This window comes from Mesoplodon mirus, assembly GCF_964341445.2.
Source record: "Mesoplodon mirus genome assembly, chromosome: 10".
In the NCBI taxonomy this organism is placed as follows: Eukaryota; Metazoa; Chordata; class Mammalia; order Artiodactyla; family Ziphiidae; genus Mesoplodon; species Mesoplodon mirus.
In genome coordinates this window covers 18,028,912-18,050,948 of record NC_138986.1, presented here as the reverse complement: position 1 = coordinate 18,050,948, position 22,037 = coordinate 18,028,912, and the positions used below count along the sequence as shown (strand labels likewise).

General features: G+C 40.6%; 1 protein-coding gene across 1 annotated transcript in view; it reads left to right on the top strand.

The window, feature by feature from the left end:
- The window catches only part of SAMD5 (sterile alpha motif domain containing 5), a gene marked incomplete at both ends in the record, with an annotated part of 52,517 nt that extends 32,120 nt beyond the window's left edge, over positions 1–20,397 (top strand). The window contains one exon of the mRNA XM_082633245.1: positions 20,335–20,397. Coding sequence (XP_082489371.1) covers positions 20,335–20,397 — 63 coding nt within the window. The remainder of the gene's footprint in view (positions 1–20,334) is intronic.
- Positions 20,398–22,037: the final 1,640 nt, after the last annotated feature.

Below are 22,037 nucleotides of genomic sequence, written 5' to 3'. Positions count from 1 at the left end.
CTATTGTGGACTTCAGGCAAATTAGTAGGAGTTAGTATATAGGAAATTTAATTTTAATAGAATGATTACACTGCGTAGTCAGCCATGTGATGTAAATAGTAAATACTGTATCTACATAGATACATACATTCATGTGAACTCCAGCATTTACGGAATATATTTAAGAGGGAGTTATTAGATCATTAGCTATTAAACTTACACTTATATTCATAGTATCACCATCCCTCCCAGTGGCTTGGTGGCCGATCCTGTGTTCCTTGCTCATATGCACACAAATAACAATGTTGTCGTTATTACCTTTTTGTAAATGTCCTGACACCCCCTGGTCATTTGTAGTAAGGAGATTGATGCCGGGTCTCTTGTAGCCCCCATCACATCCCACTGGGCGAGGGGGGCTATGGAAGTGATTTGGGAAGGGATGCACCATTTAATATCCTTTCGTGGATGGTAGATTCTATTTGATTTTTTCTATTCTGTTTTTCTTTTTGAATATTATGGTTTGCTTTAGAAATGTAAAATCCTGAGTGCTTAAGAAACCATCCACATAGTTTTGCTCCGAAATCAACTCCCCCAGTTTGGCAGTGTAAAATGCTCTTACTTATTGCTCTAGACAAAGCAAATGCTTTCAAAGTTATTTCTGAATAGCTGAAAGTCTTTGGCAACAAAATAATTCTGAATACTAGCAGAAAATTTATGGATTTCAATTTGAGTTTGTAGAGTATCATAATTCCAGTTTTATATTCCATGCAGTTCAGTGTTCTGGATTTTTAATGGGGCCAGTGCAGTAATAATAAAAGTGATTCAAAATGCACCCAGTAATTACAGAGATTTGCTGTTTCCTTTGCATTAAAAATGATGATGATTTATGCTCAGTGAAATTGCGGTCTGTGGCTCTATTTAGGGTATTATTGCTATGAAGCTGCTTATTAGTTATGGTCAGTGATTTAAAGCTTAAGAGCTGTATTAGAGGGCTGTAAAATTATTTACTCTTTAATAGATAACAGTAAATTTGAAACAGACTTTGGGTTAATTATAATCTTGTACATTAAAGGAATACGTGTTAGCCCTTTGTCTCTTCTTAGGTCTTTTGAAATTCATTTCAAGTAAATGGCAAAATGGGTGATTGGGTTAGAAGGCCTGGTATATTCACTTCTGCCTCCTGGTTTATAAGTGGTTAACACCTTTTCTGAATGTTCAGGAAAAATAATTTGACTTCTCATTGTGAGTCTTTCTGCCTGCTAAACAAATGCTAGTTTTCACTTTAAACTTGTCTTTGTTCCAGGTTGACATTGATTGCTTACATTAGGCTGAAAAGATGAGAGCTCTGGGCTCATCTTCTGAGGCGGGGGTGGGGGTAGTGGGGGATGGAGATGTGGTTAAGGTTAAGTGTACTTTTTTTGTTGTTGTTACACTAGTTTTATTTTAAAAGTCTTGTTATTGCATAAATAAGTCTCCACGAGGTTAAGTATACTTTAAACTGGCATTGCAGGAAGGAGTTTGGCATTATTCCTATTATTAATAATTACATGTATATGTGTAAATTTGCATGTATATGTGTGCTCCTAATTGTAGTTTTACGTAAGACAGAAATTATCCAGTGTAAATATCAGATGTGTCGGAATATGAGTGTCTTGTAACAGTAATTAAATTTGATATTCAAATTCCTGTGTTAATGTCCTTGTGTAATGCTTGGGTGTTACACTAAATCAAGAAAAAGTCTAAGATAAAGAGATTCTGTCTAAACCTGTTAATAAATTAAATCCAAGGAGAAAATATATTTGTATTATTTAGGATAAGTGAATATCATTAAGCTGCGCTGTAATAAGAATATTACCCCCCCCCCATATCTGAAAACCTTAACAGATACTTATTTCTGGCTCCAACAAAGTCCAGTGTACCTTGGTAGAGACCCTCTTCCATGCAGTGACTCAGAGATCCAGGTTCCCTCAACACGTGGCCTCTTCAGGGACAAGAGAACTTCAGATTGGTTCAGGATATTTTTGAAGAGGGTGGCCTGGAAATGACTTCTGTTATTTCTACTTATATCCCATCTGCCAGACTCCATCGTATTCCCAACATATTTGTAGGGGAGCCTGAAATGGTAGCCTTCCTTTGTGCCAAGGAAAAGGAAAGGGCATCAGGTGAACACACAGTGTTTCCTCTGCTGCAATATGTAAATACTTCTGAACTCTGCATATAATCATGTGAATTTATAATTGGAAAAATACCAGAAAGGCATGACATCGTTTAAGCAATTTTGTCATCTCCCCTCTCTCCCACACCCCATGTACTAAGAATTGACAAGAAAAACAGTTGGTTGTACCCAGTGTCCTGTCACTTTGGGCCGTGGCACATTTTAGTTTATCCTAGCTGTTCTGCCTCTTTCCTTCCTTTAGAGTTGGTGGCCCAGCACATGTGACACTGCAGCCGGGCAGGGTAAATGACACAGTGTTTGCCATTAGTCTGTCCCACATTGGGTCCTACTTTTCCATCACTGACCCTCCTCCCCCTTTTCTTCCAGATAATTCCCCTCATTTCATTAGAATTAATGGTGCATATTCTGAAGGTGGGAAAGAGTCGTTATTTAGCTGTTTAACAATAGAACACTCAGTTGATAAATCTGGTTACATGTTGTGTTAGTTTTCTCTTGCTGCATGACAAATTCCTACCAACCTAATGGCTAAAAATAATACCCATTGGTTATCTCACAGTTCTGTAAGTCAACACTCTGGGCAAGTTGGCTGGGTTCTCTGCTCAGGGTCTTATAAGGCCAAAGTCAAGGTATCAGCCAACTTGGGCTCGTATCTGGAGGATTTGGGGGAGAATCTGCTACTAAGGTGGTAAGTTGTTGGGAGAATACTGTTCCTTGCAGGAAATTCCCTGGCTGTCCAGTGGTTAGGACTCCACTCACAGCTGTAGATTCGAGGCTCCCAAATCTTTGCTGGCTGTTAGTGGTGGGCGTCTGGATACTGACTGCATTCCTTCTCCTATAACCCTTCCATCTTTAAACCAGCAGTGGTGAGCCAAGTCCTTCTCATGCTCCCAATTTCTCTGTCTTCCTGTCTTCTAGCCAGAGAAGCACTATGCTTTTAAATGACTAGGATTAGATTAAGCCAACCTGAAGCATCTGCCTTTTGTCATACAGTGTAACCTAATCATGGGAGTGACATCCTGTATTCATGGGTTTCACCCTTACTCAAAGGGCAGGGACTTGGACAAAGGCAAGAGTCACTGGGGCCATTCTTAGAATTCTGCCTCTTGTATGTGTTTCTACCTGGGACAGGTAAGAAAGGAATTTTTTGTTTAGCAGAACCTGTATTTTTGCCCAAATCCAGACTTGAAAGGTAAGAAATCTTTCTACAGCAAGAATTAAATGCAGGTAGGAGAAGAGGGGGTAATGGAGGGTGGTGAGGAGGGAGGATGAATTTTCTTTCAAAGGCTTCATGATGTATAGAAAACACAAAGCAACTTAATTTGGGTAATGGGGATATAAAATAGCTTACTTCATTTTTAAATTGTCTGTAATCATAAAAGTGCATTTAATAAATAAAACAAGAGAAATATAGTAATGGGCAATTAAAAGAGAGATTTAGTGGGGAATGGGAAGTGGAGGGAAAGTACAGGGGGTAAAATCCATTCCAAGATCTTACTAGAGTAACAATAGCCCTTAAAGGATAATGTTGCTGATTGTCACTAACAACCGGGTTGTGATTTTACATGAATAGGGTCATAATTTTCATACATGATACCTGCTCAGAGACCACCACTTAACAGATTGACTTCCCACCTCTCACCATCAAACCACTGTTTTACTGTTTTTAAAGACCTACCCTAATTTGAAGTTATCTTGGTTATTTACATGTCTAATTGTTTATTCTCTGCACCCCCCCACCCCCTCCCCAAAGTGTACACTCCATGAGGGGAGGGACATTGCTGCCTTCTCTTCACTGTCAGCCCAGTGCCTAGAACTGTGCTGTGCACAGGATGGGCGCTCAGTAAAAACGGATTGAATGAATAAACGGATGGAATAGTTTGCCATGCTTTCATCATTGGCCTCTAAGGCAGATCAAATTAGGTAAAGGCTTGGAGGTTACAGTTTTCTCTCCCAAATAGGGACTCCCTTTATTTAAATGAGGCTCATCTAACCTCTCCCCTCTTCTCTCTTGGTTGTTTCATCTGACAAAATTCTGATGGTTCTTAAGTTTGTACAAAGAACTCGGTATCTCTGGTCAGCAGGCTGGTAAATCAAATGCTCTAACTGTAACATGCTTCCTTTAATTTATTAACAAATTAAATTGAATTTTGTCTTGTCAGTGTAGTGCTCACCTCACTATCTTAAATTGTTTCATTGTTACATTAGGTTGTTAACTTTATAAAAGAAACAGATATTTTCTGTAAAATGTATGTACTTTTCAGGTAATTTGAACATAAAATGATGACTAATGTTTTCTATCAACCCTGTCCTGGAATGGGAATACAGAGAATTGAAGCCTAGTCCCAGGTCTGTCATTAACTTCCTCAGGAGTCACTTCATTTGGGATTTCTTAAAATCATTTGAACATCTATAAAATGAAGAAATTCACAAAACAGGAAGTAGATGGTTTCTTATCCTTCCCCATGAGGTATCCCCCATGCTTTTTTTTTTCTCATTGGAAAAAGATTTGCTTTATTTGACTGAGACTTAATATTCCTAAATATTGGTTGCCATGTGCCCAAAGAAAAATGGTGCTATGAAATAATTTTCACAGGATTCCTTAAAGTTAATTGTTCCTCCTACCCTTGGCTTTTCTCCCATGAAAATGAAAGTATAGAGTAATAGGCTGTATTACTGTACTCCAAATCACTCTTCCTACATTACCCCTCCCTGCAGGAGGATTATATATTCCAGCCCTTCGAACTAATAGGCAGATGGCATGTTTTGGTCAATGAAAGGTGAGTAGAAGTGATGTGGACCTCTTCCAGGCAGAAGCTTTTTAAAACTGTGCATAGTTCACAAATTTAATATTTCCCCTCAAGTCACAGTGACTGGCTATGCTTTTTTGGTTTTGTCTTTTCTTTTTTTTTTTGCGGTACGCAGGCCTCGCACTGTTGTGGCCTCTCCCATTGCGGATCACAGGCTCCAGACGCGCAGGCTCAGCAGCCATGGCTCACGGGCCTAGCTGCTCCATGGCATGTGGGATCTTCCCGGACCAGGGCATGAACCTGTGTCCCCTGCATCGGCAGGCGGACTCTCAACTACTGTGCCACCAGGGAAGCCCTGGCTATGTTTTTTTATGGAGACTGATTTGTCAGCTTTGGTCCTGGAGTGAAGAAAATGGCCCAGAGCCATAGCAGACCCACCTTGGATTTGTAGCATGAGTAAAAAATAAACCTTTGTTGTTGTAAGCCATTGAAATCGTGGGGTCATTTGTTACTGCAGCATAACTGGCCCATCCTGACTCATACACATGCCTGATGCTTGTGTGCACCAATTCAAATCATCTTAGCCTTGTTTCTTATTCCACCCACTGCTGAGTGAACACTTCTGCACAGGCTTAAACAGGTAGCATATAAGTGTAGCCTAACGGCTCATTGGCTCAAGCCTGCGCTTCTTGCTTTACAGCCAGGAGCTTCTTTGATTTTGTCATTCACTCCTATGGGAACTGACTAGGCTCTCACCGTGTGTAAATACAAAGTGCAGAAAAATTGCCACCCACCAGGAAAACCTTGACAAGTGGGTAATAGAAGATGAGGTCTAAATGTTCCTCCTTTCTTCTTTCACATGCATGGCTCTGAGATGCATTTCCTAAGGCTCCCCTGAAGGTCTTACAGAATTGAACAGCACATCACTGAGTGGCCAACTCCAGATGCATCCTTGTGTTGGCTTTCCCTTCTTTATTTCACTCTCCCTGGCCCCTACTTTGGCTCTCTGGGATCACATTCCCAAATAAACGACCTGCACCTAAGCTTTTGTCTCAGGCTCTGTTTGGTGGGGGAACCAGTCAGACCTTATTTAATTGAAACAATCAGAACATTATCCAACACCAGAGTGAATTATTTAAGTAATTCAGCGGTGTAAAGGATTATGCTATGCATTTATAGAAACTTGCAAAGCATAAACACTTCGTTACTCAACCTGGAAGTTATTGTTAGATTTGCTGATCCAAAAATAAGACTTTCCCCTTCCCCGCTACAGAGGTTAATTTTCTGTTACTAGTTCTCAGTCCATTCTGATGCCGTGACACAGACCTTAGTTGGGAGGAATCCATGTTTTTTTTTTCTTTTTTTTTTCTTTTTTTGAGGTTCAGTGATTTATTGAATGGCATATTGTTAGGCAAATGTTTATTTGTTTCATTTTTATTTACTTATTTTAAAAGCCAATACTCAGTTGAATATTTTGTTTTTTAACAGGTGTCATAGAGATCCTTGCATTAACCATAGAATGGATTAAATAAAGGGTGTAGGCAGGTGTTTAAATGTTAACGTGGAGTTAAGGTTTTGGTGAAACTGTTGTTCTGTGGTAGCTTCAAGTTGCCAGTCCACTGACAGTGCCCAGTGAGATGTGTGTCTGCATCGTGGGAAATACTGCCTCGTTTAGGAACTGAATTGGCCGAGTTCCCATAGCATCTTGGCTCTGTTTCGCCTTTGCCTCCTCCTCAGACTATTCCCTAGAAATCTTAAAATCACAGCATGATAGAACCAGAGGGCATCTTGAGATCATCTAATCACACTCATTATTTCCTAGGTCAGAAAACAAGCCCATAAAGGTTAAGAAGAATGACCCACTTTGGTGGCGGGGGAGGAGAGGAATTGAGGGGGATGCACTTCTGGTTGTTAAAAAGATACCGTTCTTTTTTTGACATAATTAAATTCTTGATCGTGATGCTCTTAAATGAACCATGAAATTATAAGTGCTTCCAATGCAAGTGTGATTTTTAACTAAGGCTTTTCTTCCCCCCAGTCTGAACGTTAAGGTGGCAGATGCATAACTAATCTTAGCTGAATCTGTATTAAGAAATCAGCAAGGTGTCTTTATTTAGCTTGCATGATCTGTGAATATCATGTAGTGTCAAATAACATGATTTTGCACATTATGTCCTAAAATAAAAACAACTCTGCCTTTAAAGTGATAGCAAAATGCAATTATGTGAGAGGTTGTTTTACATTTGCTCTCAAAGGGAATGAGAAGCACAGAAGAAAATAACTGAAGAACTTGTTCCTAAACGTAATTTCAGCAGACGTTTATACCTATTTCAAATACTATTTTGTCTGAGGGACAAAAAGTCAGCTCTTGGGATTGCATTCCATGTCATACAGAGCAAAGTCCTATCAACAGCAGGGAGTTTCTAAACTCTCTTGTTATCCTAGTTTTGAACTGTCTGAAAAATGTCCAGTCCACTGAGCTTCTCTGTTTTTGCCTGGGGATGTTTCCATGGATCTGTATTAGTTCCAGGAAATTTGGGTCCTTTCTATTATCTCTGGAACCAGGCATGTTTCCTGTAGAAACTACATGGTATTATCTGTTTCTCTGTTTAACATCTTTGCTGCAGAGGGTCAGATTCCTGAAGGAGTAAACAGTGAAAAATTGTGAGGCTCAACTGTGGAAGACTGTGTGGAGAGGAAAGCAAGCTATTCTGATTTAAGTCATAAAAAATGTTGGCCTTTAGCTTCTTGGAATACGGCTGTATTCAGATGTACTGAAATACTTCTTGCCTGCCGTATGCTAAACAATGCAAGCCTGGAGTGACCACTCGGTGTTAGATTAAAGTCGGGATCCTGGGGTTTGACTTTCACTTGGTTAATCAACTTTTATTTTAATATATTTGAATTTCTTCAAGAACACGATCTTAGCTTCTGATGATTCCATTCCTCTGTGAAAGCGACTGACTTCTAATCTGAGAAACCAAGACCCTTGAGGAATTAATACAGGAGTCTTGGAACCAAGTTCCCTGGTGGCCTACTGGTTAGGATTCTGGGCTTTCACAGCTGTGGAATCCCCGGTTCAATCCCTGGTTGGGGAACTGAGATCCCGCAAGCTGCGCAGTGCAGCCAAAAAAAAACCAGTTGGAACCTACTTGGGTACCAACTATCCTCAGCGGATCTGTACATAAATAATATGTTTCAAATACATTTATTTGAAGGTATTCTTATATTCTTGATCAGTTTTAAAGCAACAATTTTTCTCAAAGAGTGGTAGGAAAGTAAGAAGAATTTAATAGTGAAGTTACTCTCTTTTGTGCATGCGTGTGTGTGTGTGTGTGTGTGTGTGTATGCTTGCACTCACACACATGCCCTGTGGCGGGGGGGTGTGACTTACGTTTTAAAACAATTAAAGGGGTCTTTATGCTTGAACAAGCTGAGAACGACTGCTATGGCAGTTACGTTCTATAGGGCATGCTTCACAAAGCTAAATGAAAATTTTCAAACTTAATGGCTAGACAGTGCTTAAAGCGTACACACTATTCATGATTTATTCTAATAACATTTGTGGATGACTAACTTAATAATGTTGCTGCACATCCATTATGGTTTTGTTCTGAAGATGTGCCTAAGTATCTATGCCTCCTTAGGGGTGGGTTTATATCACTCGGTGATTGAATGAAGAAATAGAATTCCATGCCTTTTATGGGGTACGTGTTAGAAGAAACATCCACTTGTATAGGCTTACACTGTGCCAGATACTGTTCTAAACAGTCTTGCAAATGTTAGCTCGTTCAATCCTCATAACAGGTCTCTGAAATGGTACCACTGTTGTTCCCATTTCAGATGGGAAACTGAAGCACAGAGCAGTTAGGTTAAGTAATGTGCCCAAGGCCACCCATCCAGAAAGTAGTAAACCTGGGTTTCCTTCCAGAGTCTGAGCATGGGTCTCTAGCCCTGCACTGCTTCCCGCCAGGGGCTTTCACTTCTGTCCCGGCAGGAAGGGATGCACTGACTGCTGAGGATACCTGGAGGATAGGCTGGTTTGGTTGGAGGAGGTAGACCCAGATGTCCTCCATTCCCCGCCCCCAACCCTCAATGTCTCTCTGTCTCTCTCTCTCTGTCGCTCTCTCTCTCTCTCTCTCTCTCTCACACACACACACACACACACAGAGCCACTCTGGGCTCACTCTGGACACAGTGACATTAGGCTACCTTGAACTGTAACCATGTGAAGGGCTACGATTTGGGTTTTGCTCCCAAACCTTCTAGAAGTGTCACTTCATAACAGCAAGTGTGTGTGTGGTAAAGACCTTCAGTGTATGATGAAACTCAGTCCTATTTACATATTTTGCTGCTTCAGGTAACCCATTTACATGTCCTCAGAGTTTATTTGGACAAGGCCAGCATCTTGAGGATTATTCAGATGACTTCATAAGTACTGTTTCTTTCTTTATTTTATTTTATTTCCTTTTTTTGTTTGTTTTTAGCTGCATTGGGTCTTCATTGCTGTGCACAAGCTTTCTCTAGTTGTGGCGAGCGGGGGCTACTCTTCCTTGCGGTACACGGGCTTCTCATTGCGGTGGCTTCCCCTGTTGCAGAGCACGGGCTCTAGGCGCCCAGGCTTCAGTAGTTTTGGCACACGGGCTCAGTAGCTGTGGCTCGTGGGCTCTAGAGCGCAGGCTCAGTAGTTGTGGCACACTGGCTTAGTTTCTCGGTGGCATGTGCGATCTTCCCGGGCCAGGGATCGAACCCGTGTCCCCTGCATTGGCAGGCGGATTCTTAACCACTGCACCACCAGGGAAGCCCAGTACTGTTTCTTTAAAGCAATTAGCTGATGGTCCTTAAGACCCAGAATGATGGCATCAGAGCTTGTGGCTTTCTTGAGACATTTAAAAATGTCCCTCTTTTCCCCTGCCAAACCAGAGAAGAGGTAGAGTAATGGAAAACAGCACAGATCCCCTGGGTAGTGCTTCACTCTGGCTGCCACTATACATGCAAATGTGCTTTCCAAGGAATTGCTAAAAAGGATTATGACAGTTGTCTTGCTTCCCTGCCCATTCCAATTTGGCAGGTGAGGTTAAGGCCCAGTGGAGGCCACGCTTCAGTGTTCAGGGATCTGGGACTGGATGCCAAGAGACCACGGGTTATTTTTGATCAGAATTGCCTAAGTCACATGAAAAGCTCTTGCTTTCGTCAAATCTGGCAAGCACTGTCCTTCCGAGAAGCGTTTGCCCCCCTATCCAGCCCAGCTACCTTTGCAAACCCTCTCCTGACAGGAGGAAAGTCAACTCACCTTCATGGCAGGAAGGCTGCCGACTTTCTAGTTTCATGGGGCTGAGGCAGGTGGGGAGCCAGGAGGGTAAATACAGAGCGATTGTTAAGAAGGAGTTATCATTTCAAAGGGCAGAATTATATTCCAGACTGATGAGTTGGTCTGAGATCTCCTGGTGCTGATTTTGTGGCCTGTACCATCTAGAAGTGGTTTAGACAGTGGTTCTCAAAGTGTGGTCCACAGATCCTTGGGGGTCCCAGGGGTCTTTGAGGTAATAATTATTTCATAACAATACTGTAACATTATTTACTTTTTTCACGTTGTGGACATTTGCATTGGTAGCACAAAAGCCACAGTGGGTAAAAATGCTGGCACATTAGTGCCAATCAAGGAAGTGGCATCAAACTGCATTAGTGCTTACGGCATTCATCACCTGCACACATGCCAAAAAATAGCTGTTCTCCTTAAAATATCCTTGATGAAGCAGTAGAAATTAGTAAGTTTATTAAATTCTCAACCTTTGAGTACATTTTTTTTTGATATTCCATGTGACAAAATGAGAACTACTCACAAAGACTTCTGTTGCAAATGGAAGTGCATGTGAACCTTGCCTCCTCACTAACCACTTCTGCTGTTAAGTTACTAGCTGAACTAGCTGCTTTAGTCATGGAACAGCATTCTGCCTTACAAGAACAACTGAGGAACAAATTGTGGTTACTGATTGGGTATTTGGCAGCTAAATTTCTTTCTTTTTTAATATTTATTTTATTTTATTTTTGCCCACGCTGCGTGGTTTGTGGGATCTTAGTTCCCCAACCAGAGATCGAACCTGCACCCACTGCATTGGAAGCCTAGAGTCTTAACCACTGGACTGCCAGGGAAGTTCTGGCAGCTAAATTTCTTGAAAGTGAGTAAAGTGAACCTAATATTTCAAGAAAAGTAATGGATAATATTTGTTAATGATAAAATTTGAATATTCAAGTAAAAATACATTAAAAAAAAACCCTGTGTCTGCCACAGTGAGCTTGACAGTTTCCCAAGACTTGAAGCCTTTTTTGATGAGCTGGGTGGTGATAGTAACAAATGTTACTTTTTTGATATTGAATGATGATATGTGTTAACATTTAGAAGATCTGCATAGCTCAGGACCCCTAATGTTTTCCAAATGATTAATGCATGATGTTGCCAAATCACGTATGACAAGAGATCTGTTAATAGTAGAAGACAGACCAAAGATTTTCATGTAGTTGATGGAGTACAAAAAGTTCATTGATATGGTTTCAGATTTCACATGGTAACTGATTTAAGAATCTATATGTTGTCAAATTTTGGCATGGTAGCAAAAGAATATCTACAATTATCTATCTTAAAAAGCTATTAAAATATTTTCCTTTTTCTAATGGCACAGATTTTCTTCATCTATTTCAACTAAAACAACATATTGTCACAGTTCAAGTGTGGAAGATATGAGAACTCAGTAGCCTATGAAACTAGCCATTAAAGAGATATGCAAAAATGCAAAACAATGTCATGCTTATTATTAATTTTGAGGGAAATATATTTATTTTTAATAAAAATGTTATGTTAACATGATACATGTACTATTTTAATTTTTAAATGAATTAAATAAATATTTTAAACATTTCTCAGTTGCAGTTTCAAATATGGTAAATGTTGATAATTATAACCCATATAAACAAAAGCTCTTTGGAATCTTCAGTGTTTTTTAAAAATGCAGTTTGCTCCTGGAGACAAATGTTTGAGAACTGCTAATATAGAAAACTGCCATGTTATCTAGCTGGAGGTTTCTGAGCTGTCAAAAGAGTCAAGAAAGTTTTCCAGGTTGGGAATAGTAACTGTTTCATTATATATCTTTAAGTATATCAATGAAAATTATTTAAATATTTTCCTCTGTAAAATGAGAGCTTCATTAGAGTTCAGATATGCTTACATTGAACATTAAACTCACATTCTTCAATGACTGATATCAAAACAGAAAAATACTGGTGTTTACATTCAATTTTAACTTATTGGAAATAAAAATGTCCATGTATATAGAGTGTTATTTGTAGAGAAATGCTTACAAATAGTCACTGTAACCTTCCCTCTGGTCTTGCAATTTAAAGCAAATCATAAATATTCAAGTAAATAAACTAGTGGACATCAAGCAAAATGAAAACAATCATCCCAACTGCTGATTGTTTTCTTTCTTTTTTTTTTTTAAACATCATAAGCCAATCTTTTTATTTATTTATTTATTGGCTGAGTTGGGTCTTTGTTGCTGTGCACGGGCTTTCTCTAGTTGCTGCGAGGGGGGCTACTCTTCGTTGTGGTGCACGGGCTTCTCACTGCGGTGGCTTCTCTTGTTGCGGAGCACGGGCTCTAGGCGTGCGCGCTCAGTAGCTGTGGCTCGCAGGCTCTAGAGCGCAGGGAGGCTCAGTAGTTGTGGCGCACGGGCTTAGTTGCTCCGCGGCATGTGGGATCCTCCTGGACCAGGGCTCCAACCCATGTCCCCTGCATTGGCAGGTGGATTCCCAACCACTGCGCCACCAGGGAAGCCCTGATTATTTTCTATTTTTGATACTGTAAGAAATAGTTAAATCTCAGTCTGCATCTTAATATACATGGAGGATGCATAAACACAGCATATAGTTTTTAATGTATTTTTTACAAATCATATAACAGTTTGCATCATTTATTTAATAGGACAAAGTTAAAATGTTCTTATGTATTATGAATGACATTAAATATAATATCTAAGTAAGCATTATGTGCAACATTTTGTATCCTGAATAAAAATAAAATAACATTTGCCTAAAATCACATTTGCATGTATTGCTAAAAACGATGGAGTGATTAAAAATACTCCCAAGAGCATTTGAGGAATTAAGTATTTCTGTGAAAGGCTTCCATATTAGTTTATGAGAGCTGCTGTACAAAGTACCACAAACTGAGTGGCTTCAAGCAACAGACGTTTACTCTCTCACAGTTTTGGAGTCCGGAAATATGAAATCACGGTTTGGGGGGGCCATGCTCCCTCTAAGGGCCCGAAGGGAGAATTCTTCCTTGCCCCTCCCAGTTTCTGGGGGTTCCTGGCATTACTGGGCTTGTAGCTGCATCACTCCGCTCTTGGCCTCTGTCTTCACATGGCCTTCTTCTCGGTGTGTGTCTGTGTCTTCTCCTCTTCTTAAAAGAACACCAGTGACTGCATCTAGGGCCCACCCTAAATCCAGGATGATTTCATCTCCAGAGTTTAAACCATCTGCAAAGGCTGTATTTCCAAAATCACATTCTGAAGTTTCAGGTGGATGTGAATTTTGGAGGATGCTATTTAACTACTATACATTCACAGTCAAAAATGATGGGGGGAATTCCCTGGCAGTCCAGTGGTTAGGACTCTGCGTTTCCACTGAAGGATGCACAGGTTCCATCCCTGGTCAAGGAAGTCCTGCATGCTGCATGGACCAAAATAAATAAATAAATAAATAAATAAAAACAAAATTGATGGGGAGTGCAGACATACTTTTATTTTTTTTAATTTTATTTTGTTTTTGTTTTTGATTTTGTTTTTGTTTTTGATTTTTGAGATACACGGACCTCTCAGTGTTGTGGCCTCTCCCATTGCAGAGCACAGGCTCCGGACACGCAGGCTCAGTGGCTGTGGCTCACGGGCCCAGCTGTTCCGCGGCATGTGGGATCTTCCCAGACCAGGGCACGAACCTGTGTCCCCTGCATTGGCAGGCAGACTCTCAACCACTGCACCACCAGGGAAGCCCAGACATACTTTTATAAGGTTGGGCATTGCTGTGGGACAGGACTGCTCTGCCACTGATTAGCTCTTTGACCCTCTCAGGGCATCTACACTTTAAAACCTCAGATTCCCCATGTGTAAAACCGAGTCCATGATAGCCATCACGCTGGCTTGTGGTAAGAAGTAAAGGAGATTATGTTTAAATATACTGTGTCCTTAGCACAGTGCCTGGCACAGAAGAAGGTCGCTCAGTTACTGTTCGTAGCTGTTTACTGTTGGCGGGGTAGGCAGGTAGTAATAATTGTAATATGTGCTATAAACCTACAGTTGATGGCAATTACATTGGTGATAATTGTAATCAGAGTTAGGGGGTTAGTGTTAATGGTGGTTTCAAGCACCATTAGTACATAATAAAGGATGATTTTACTGTGAGTATGTAGATGAGAGAGAAGGAGACAGGGAGGGCCAGAGAGGTGAGAAACCCTTAAATGGGTAGCCAGGGAGCCTGGTTAGAGACAGATGTTGCTATAGACTGAATGTCTGTGTCCTCTCAAAATTCATATGTTGAAACCTAACCCCCAGTGTGATGGTATTTGGGGGTGGGGCCTTTGGGAGGTGATTAGATTATGAGTAAAGCCCTCAGGGAGGGATTGACGCCCTTAGAAAAGAGGCCTAAGAGCTCTCTTGCCCCTTCCTCCGTGTGAGAACCCAGTGAGAAGATGGTGTCTGTGAACCAGGAAGACGGGCTCACCAGACACTGACCCTGTGGGCACCTTGACCTTGGACTTCCCAGCCTCCAGAAGTGTGAGAAATAATTCTGTTGTTTATAATCCAGCCCATCTGTGGTATTCTGTTATAGCAGCCCAAACAGACCAAGCTAGTCATCAACAGCACTGTTTCATTCAAAGGCATATCAAATATGCCTTAAAGAGCTTTACTGGAAGACAGAATGCTCATATACAACATACTGTAGCATTTATCATTATTTCTATTCTGGACTTCTATTGCGCGTTTCCAGGCCTGTGTCTTGATCCCTATTTTGGGTAGTATTTGGAGACTTTGAAGCATAATACAGAAACACTCTAAAAGCTCATTTCACTGTAATTCTATGCAGTCCAGCCCAGCTGAATCTGCCCTCCTGCGGCTGTCAAACGGATTTCATGTCCCAGTTCAGCACCCCCTTACTGCCTCTGGGCGCCTTAAAACTGTACCCTTTCTCCTCTCTCACCTCCCCTTCTGCAGATGACCTTGGCTAGGTCGTTCCTGAGAACTGCATGTCCGTTGCACACGAGCTACCTCCCTCGCTCTCTCCTTCATCTCAAAGTGTGTTGACATGTTTGCCCATCTGTTCTCCTTTCCCTCTGTTTCTGATGAGGAATTGCCTCTCTCCTCTCTAAGACTGATCCCTCCTCTGGGTATCTACCCTTGGCCCTGGTCATAATTATGGTCCATAATTACACCTTTATTTTCTTGCATTTGGTCTCTCTCCATGGAATCCTTCCACTCCATCTGTAAACATGCTCAGAATCCCTCTTTGTTCTTCAAAGCACTGTCCCCTCCAGCTACTATTTTGCCTCCTTAACAATATTATTAAACTTCTTGAAAGTGTGGTGACCTGGCCCCAGTTTCATGTTGTGACCAGCTGTTAATTATTATAAAATTGTTGAAAGAATAATTCAGAATTCCCAGCAGTTAAACTCCTGATCATTTCTTTCTGGTAGAGATAAGACATGACCCAACTCTGGGCAGTGAGGAGGTCCCTGGCCTCTGAAGCGTGGTCTCCTGGAGTTTGCTGCCACTTGCCGACCACAGCCCTGTGGGCTGTCCTCCATGTGGGGGGAATTTAGCATATTCAGAATATGTCAACGATGACTATAACAAAGTGCTTTTAAGAAATGAGGAATTTACATAGCTATTCAGTTGGAAAAATTATAAAATCGGTGAATGCCCTGAGGAGAGCATAAATAAAGACGCTTTTGTCTTTTAACCTCTGAATTTGTTCCTGAGAGTTTTCTGAATAATAAGGGGTAGGAAATTTTCCATCCTCTCCAGTATACTTTCCATTTGCTTAAAACCTGCAGATTCAGTCCTGAGTGAAGCTTAGAACTCTTGTGGGTCCAGAGAAGGTGGCGAGAAGCCGCTCAGTTTATTATAACCTGTTTAATTTGTTCCAGGAATTAGATAGTAAATCAGTACTTACCAAGTACACACCATAGATGGAGGCAGGATGGTTGTACAGAATGGTTTATAATGCGTCTGGATATTTGTGTTTAAAGTCAGAAAAAGAAAATATACGTGGATCATTCTGGAGCAGGCCAAACATTTTTCTATAGAATCCCTGGAAACCTACCCTGTAAGACTCCTGTAGAAAAAAGAACATATATGCCAGCTCATTGTGTAACATAACATTGCATCCTCCAGCCTCCTGAGGGCTGGGAGGCAGCTTCAGCCTTCCCAGCAGCTGAGAGGTGCCCCCCCGAGAGGCCTTTCGAGGAACTGAAAGATGACTGTGAAGATGCAGGTGGGTTTAGTGAACATATTGCTATTTTATTCTCTGTTGTGTAGGCAAAGGAAACTATACTCCTATCTGACTTGCTAGACTAACATTTCTCAATAGCAACTTCGTTTACTGAGAAATTGTATGTAAAAATTATACTGTGGACAGTTGAATCAATCAGCAGTAGAAGTGTGTGACATGCTCTATATAATATTCCTGAGGCAGAAAGAAGTGTAAAATGTGGTTTCTGCCTTTGGAGAAATTTACAGCTAAAATGAGGCTGTATTTACACCCACCCACCTCCTCTCTTATCAAATTACCAACCTTCCTTGGTTCCATAACAGTAAGTAGTGTGACATGGCTGAATGTTGAGAAAGTTATGCGGCAAAAAAAATCTTGTCTTATCTCCAACCACCCAAAGGTTCAGATTTGTGTGCCTTGTGCCATCCAGGAGGAGAGAAGGCAACATCTGCACCATTGTTCTTTATTAATTCTTTCCTATGAGACAGTCGTCCCCCTCCCTCCCCGCCCCCCCTCCCGTAAGGAAATTGCACGGCCTATTATTGTACAGTCACCAGTTTTATTTTTTTTTATCTCAGCCACCACATGTGGAGAATTTATTGGTTCTACATCTGCAATGGAGCTACATCCTTTAAACTAATATCACAATAGAGAAATAACTTCTAAATGGTTTAGCCTGCATATAACTCTGATTGCCTTTTAATTAGGGGGAAAATCACAAGCTGAAAAGAGCAACAGACTGGAAGCCAGTTAAAAATCAGAATAATCAGCTGAGAAAAAAAAAGTAATCTCATTAACACTTAATTTTTAACCACAGGATAATAGTTTCTTTATTCCTTAAATAACTTTTTCTGCACCCCTGCCCACCCCCTCTGTTTCTCTAATTGGAACTCTAACATAGATTAGAATTGCCAAATACCTGTGAAATGAAAGACTGTCCCTGTACCCCTCCCATCCCCCATAAGAGCTTAGAACAAATAAAACTGAGAAAGTCACAGTTCAGCCCAAGAATTAGGTTTGTATGGCCCTGATGTAGGACTATCAGAGAGTGGGCTCAAAGGCAGATTGGGGAAGAATTAGGCCAAACCAGAGTATAAACCTTTTAGTAATGTTCCCGTAGACATAGATGATAATTTGGCATATTACAAACCACTGGCATTCAATTTTCACAAACTTTAAAAACAGGAAAACTTCAGGAGCATTAGTAGAACCAAAAATATAACTTGCTATTTATTGGTCCAGAGGTTGACTTTTATGAATTTTGAGAAAGGACCAGATTTGAGGCAATTCCTTTCATGATTTGTGAAGTCAGCCTAGTCATATCCAAAGACGGCTGTAAACACATATAAACAGATTGTTATTTTTCTTGGTGGAAAAATAACACCAAGAAAGGGCTTTTTTCATTGTAGGAGTATGCCGGATTATTTAGGGGGGAAAATGAAAGGAAAAAATGTGGGGTGGTAGGAGCAGCTCTGTGAAATGAGGCTGGACCAGCATCACTTGTTTGCCCATAAGACGTATTTCTAGCAGTTATCTCCTTAAAGCTGGTCAGAGTTGTAAACATCTGTTCATTTCTATTCGGCTTGAGGGCTGCGGTCTGTAAGGAAAAGGATCTGGGATGTCACAATGCATGCCAGGCGCCAGAGCTCCAAGGAGCCTTCCTAGCATGGAAATGACTCACGTTTCCTATGATCATGAAGCAACATGTGCTCAGCTAATGACTGTTCTCTGCAACTGCTATCACATCTTGAAACTCTCCATGACCCAACTGTGGAAATCCTGTTTGCCTCCCACCCCCTCCACCAAAGAAGGAAAAGTAGCAAATTGCACGGCTGGGCTTGTTTAATGAATGCGATTTATTTTTGTTGAACCAAAGACACAAGAGGTTTCTGAGGCTGTTAGGTTGATGCTAGATTTGTGAATGACTTCGTGGTCCACATCTTTAGATAAGTTTAAGGTGGAGGGTGTCTGCCCATTTACTAGATGGTAGTCTGTACAAACCTGTTCCACAGGTTCCTGGGATAAAATGACCTTTAACAGCAGACAAGTTCATCTTGCTGACTTCAGGCGGAGCCTGTCAGGTGCAATGCAGACATCTGAGAATCATTTTAATAAGAATGTCCTCAAGATGCTTCCTCCTTCCTTTGTGACCCCTTCAGAATTCAGCTGTAGTCTTCCTGAGGTCTTAGTAACCCTAATGCTGTAACCTGAGGCTCTTTCTGGTTTTTCAGATAGAAATAGCAAGTTATCTTACACTCTATAGCAAATACAATTTTTGTTGCAATGCTTTTTCATTCATTCATTCACTAGAGCATTAAAAATGAAACAGTTTTGCCTTCTTCATGTTAAGGTAACTTTGATCACTCACCCCTCAAAAAAAAAAAAAAAAGCTTAGTTTGTCAAGATAGATTGAACATTACCTTTACATAGTTTATAACAGGAGTTTGGTTTTCATAGAGGCATTGATTGGCTTGGGTATGGGTTTATCTGAGTGACTATGTGAATATATTAGTGAGTAGTAAGATATTATTACTTGGTCTTAGAGGGGCGAAAAAGACCTGAAAACAGCTTGATTTTCTGGAGAAAGAAACTTCCTGAGCATGGCTAGTAATACTTCCTATCCATTTAGATGCAACTGCTGAATGATATTACCCAAAGTAATTAATGGTGACCTATTAGTTAACATATTGCCATCGGCAGGTTTGAGCAAGGGTGAAGATGGCACATGCTAAAACAAATTACTATGCCCTAGAGAAATATGCAGAATTGTTTCTTAAAAGTCTTAATAATGCCTGAAGTATGATTCTTTTTTGCAAGAGATAAAACTGGGGATACCACTGCAGAGATATAGACTAGAAAAACAAAACAAAACAAAAACAAAAGAGAGCAAAATTGATTCAACCTTTTCCAAAAGCTTTTCCCGTTAAAACACGACAACAAGAAAATCGTTGAATCCAAGCAGCACAGCCTGCCTGTCATATCAAAAATCATAGGAGAGACCCAGGCATCCTCCGTCTTCCTTTGCACTCTGTTTTCTTCCTTCTTCTCCTTTGTCCATTCTCGATCTGTCAAGGGATTCTAGGCCCAGGGCACAACTATGACAGATGGGCAGGAAACTGTAATCTGTTGCTGTCTTTCAATTTTGGAGGAATCATGGTGACCACGAAGGGGTTAAAACTGTCAACACGGATCAGAGCTTGGAGATAATTAGTGTAATATCAATCCCAGAACACTGGTGCAGATGACCACACAATAGCAGATGAATTCAACTAGGTTACTGCTTTGTAAGAAATCCTTCTTCATCTCTTTCCACTTCATGCACAACTATGCTTTTTAAATGCCTATGTGTTAAAGTTATGTGCATACAAATCATGATTAAAGATGATTGTGAATCTTTTTTTATTTTGGAAAGTACATTTTGAATTAGCACTTGCACAGACAAGCTGGATAGATATGTACCCTCTGAGCACGAGCTAGGTAGCCTCTGAAATGTTTTGCAGTATGTTGATTGTTACCTATGACTAAGGCTGCCAGAATGTAGAATTCAGTGATGTGATTTAGGAAGGCAAACTATTACAAGATATACTTTTATTTATTTATCGTTTTTTAACTTTCCTTTTCTTATAAGAAACATGAAAAGAAAGAGAAGTAGACCTTTTTTTTTAAAACAAAACATAGGCTTGAGAAGAATAAAATACATTTTTCTCTTATTAGCTTCAAAGAGAAAATTGATAGATAAAAAGCAGAGACTGAAAGCTAGTTTTCAGAAGTCCATATGGTAACCAGAAAGGGACAAGTATGACTTAAAAATTGGAGCAGGAATCCATGATGGACTAGGGGAAGAATGGGTAAAGGAGAACTTAAATAACCCCGATATGTTCAAATCCACAGGTCCCAATGGCTGGCATCCTAGAGTTCTTAATGAATTGGCCGAAGTCATCACAGAACCGCTAGATATCATTTTTGAGAACTCGTGGAGGACTGATGAGGTGCCTGAAGACTGGAAAAGGGCATATTTAGAACCTTCTTTCAAAAAGGGAAATGGATGATGACCCTGGAAATACTCATCAGCCTAACTTTTTGCTTGGAAAAATTCTGGAATAATCAACTTAGTACACTGGGTAACGAACTTATAATAGCTAGACAAAGGGCAGTGAAATATCACACATAAAGAAGTACTGAGTTCATTTTTTAAAGACATACCATTGTGAGATACAGTCTTCTACATATTTTGGGATTCTGCCCTCGGTACTATGGATTCTTGCTGCAAATAAGTGAGGTTGGCTAAGGCATTTGGGTACTGACTAATTTTAAGTGGTAATACAAGACAAAAAGATTTCTGGCAATAGCTAGAAATTACATCATTTCCAAATTAGCCTTTAACTTGAGAATAGTCCTTTTTTTTTTTTTTTTTTGCGGTATGCGGGCCTCTCACTGCTGTGGCCTCTTCCGTTGCGGAGCACAGGCTCCGGACGCGCAGGCTCAGCGGCCATGGCTCACGGGCCCAGCTACTCCGCGGCACACGGGATCCTCCCGGACCGGGGCACGAACCCGCATCCCCTGCATCGGCAGGCGGACCCCCAACCACTGCGCCACCAGGGAAGCCCGAGAATAGTCATTTTAATTTTGTATTTTAACATATTTTTTTCACTTTATATAGGACTGTTTTCATAGGTGAAGTATTTTATATAATTCTCTATAGAATAGTTTGGTGAAGGAATTCTTATTTTAAGGTGCTTTAGATAGTTATTTCATATGTAGTTTCAATGATAAAGGTGACAAATTCAGGAACATCTGCAAAGGAAGAAACTTTTTTCTAACTTCTCTTTTTAAGTTTCATCTGGCTGAAGTTGAGGGTTAGGACCAGTAAGAGTGTCTTACTCTGATGTACATGGAACAAGGGCCAGCTGTGTGACTGGATGGCCAGCTTTCCTCAGCCCTGGACACTGCCGTGGCCCAGATTCCCTCCCCAGATTCTGATTTCAGGCCTTTGGTGGTGGAGAGTGCAGAGAGGTGGGCCGTGGCAGTGGACATTAAGAGCCCTGTATAACCACAGCCAAAAAGGAGAGTAGAAGGAGGTGGGAGGAAGAAATTAAGATGAATCTGGAGTTCTTCTAATTCCTATTGTTTTTGCCTTTCGATGTTGGCAGTTTTCTTTTCTGCTTAGAAAATGCAGTCATGTTGACCAGACCCAAAACTTAGTTAAAAGGAGGTCATCAATAGAGATCTAGACATGCAGCAAGCTCCAAGGTCAGACAGATTCTGAGAGCAGCTAGGCAGTACTGTATTCCAGAATCTTCCCTGCACTACTTAGAAGTACAAAAGAGACTGAAGCTTACATCACATTGTAATGCTCAAGAGTAGGAAACCTCGGAGAAAAAGAGATAGATGTACATTCATTTCTTCCTGGTGCATATGGGAATGGGTAGGCAGTTAAGGTCTCCAAGGGCTATTTGAATCACAATACTGCTTTAAAAATCTAAGGTTGACATAGTTTAGCTACTTCTAGAGATTAATTTAGATACCGGGTAAAGTCAGTCTCATTCTTAAGTACAAATGCAAGGAAATTAAGCTCTAAAAGCATGTATACGTTG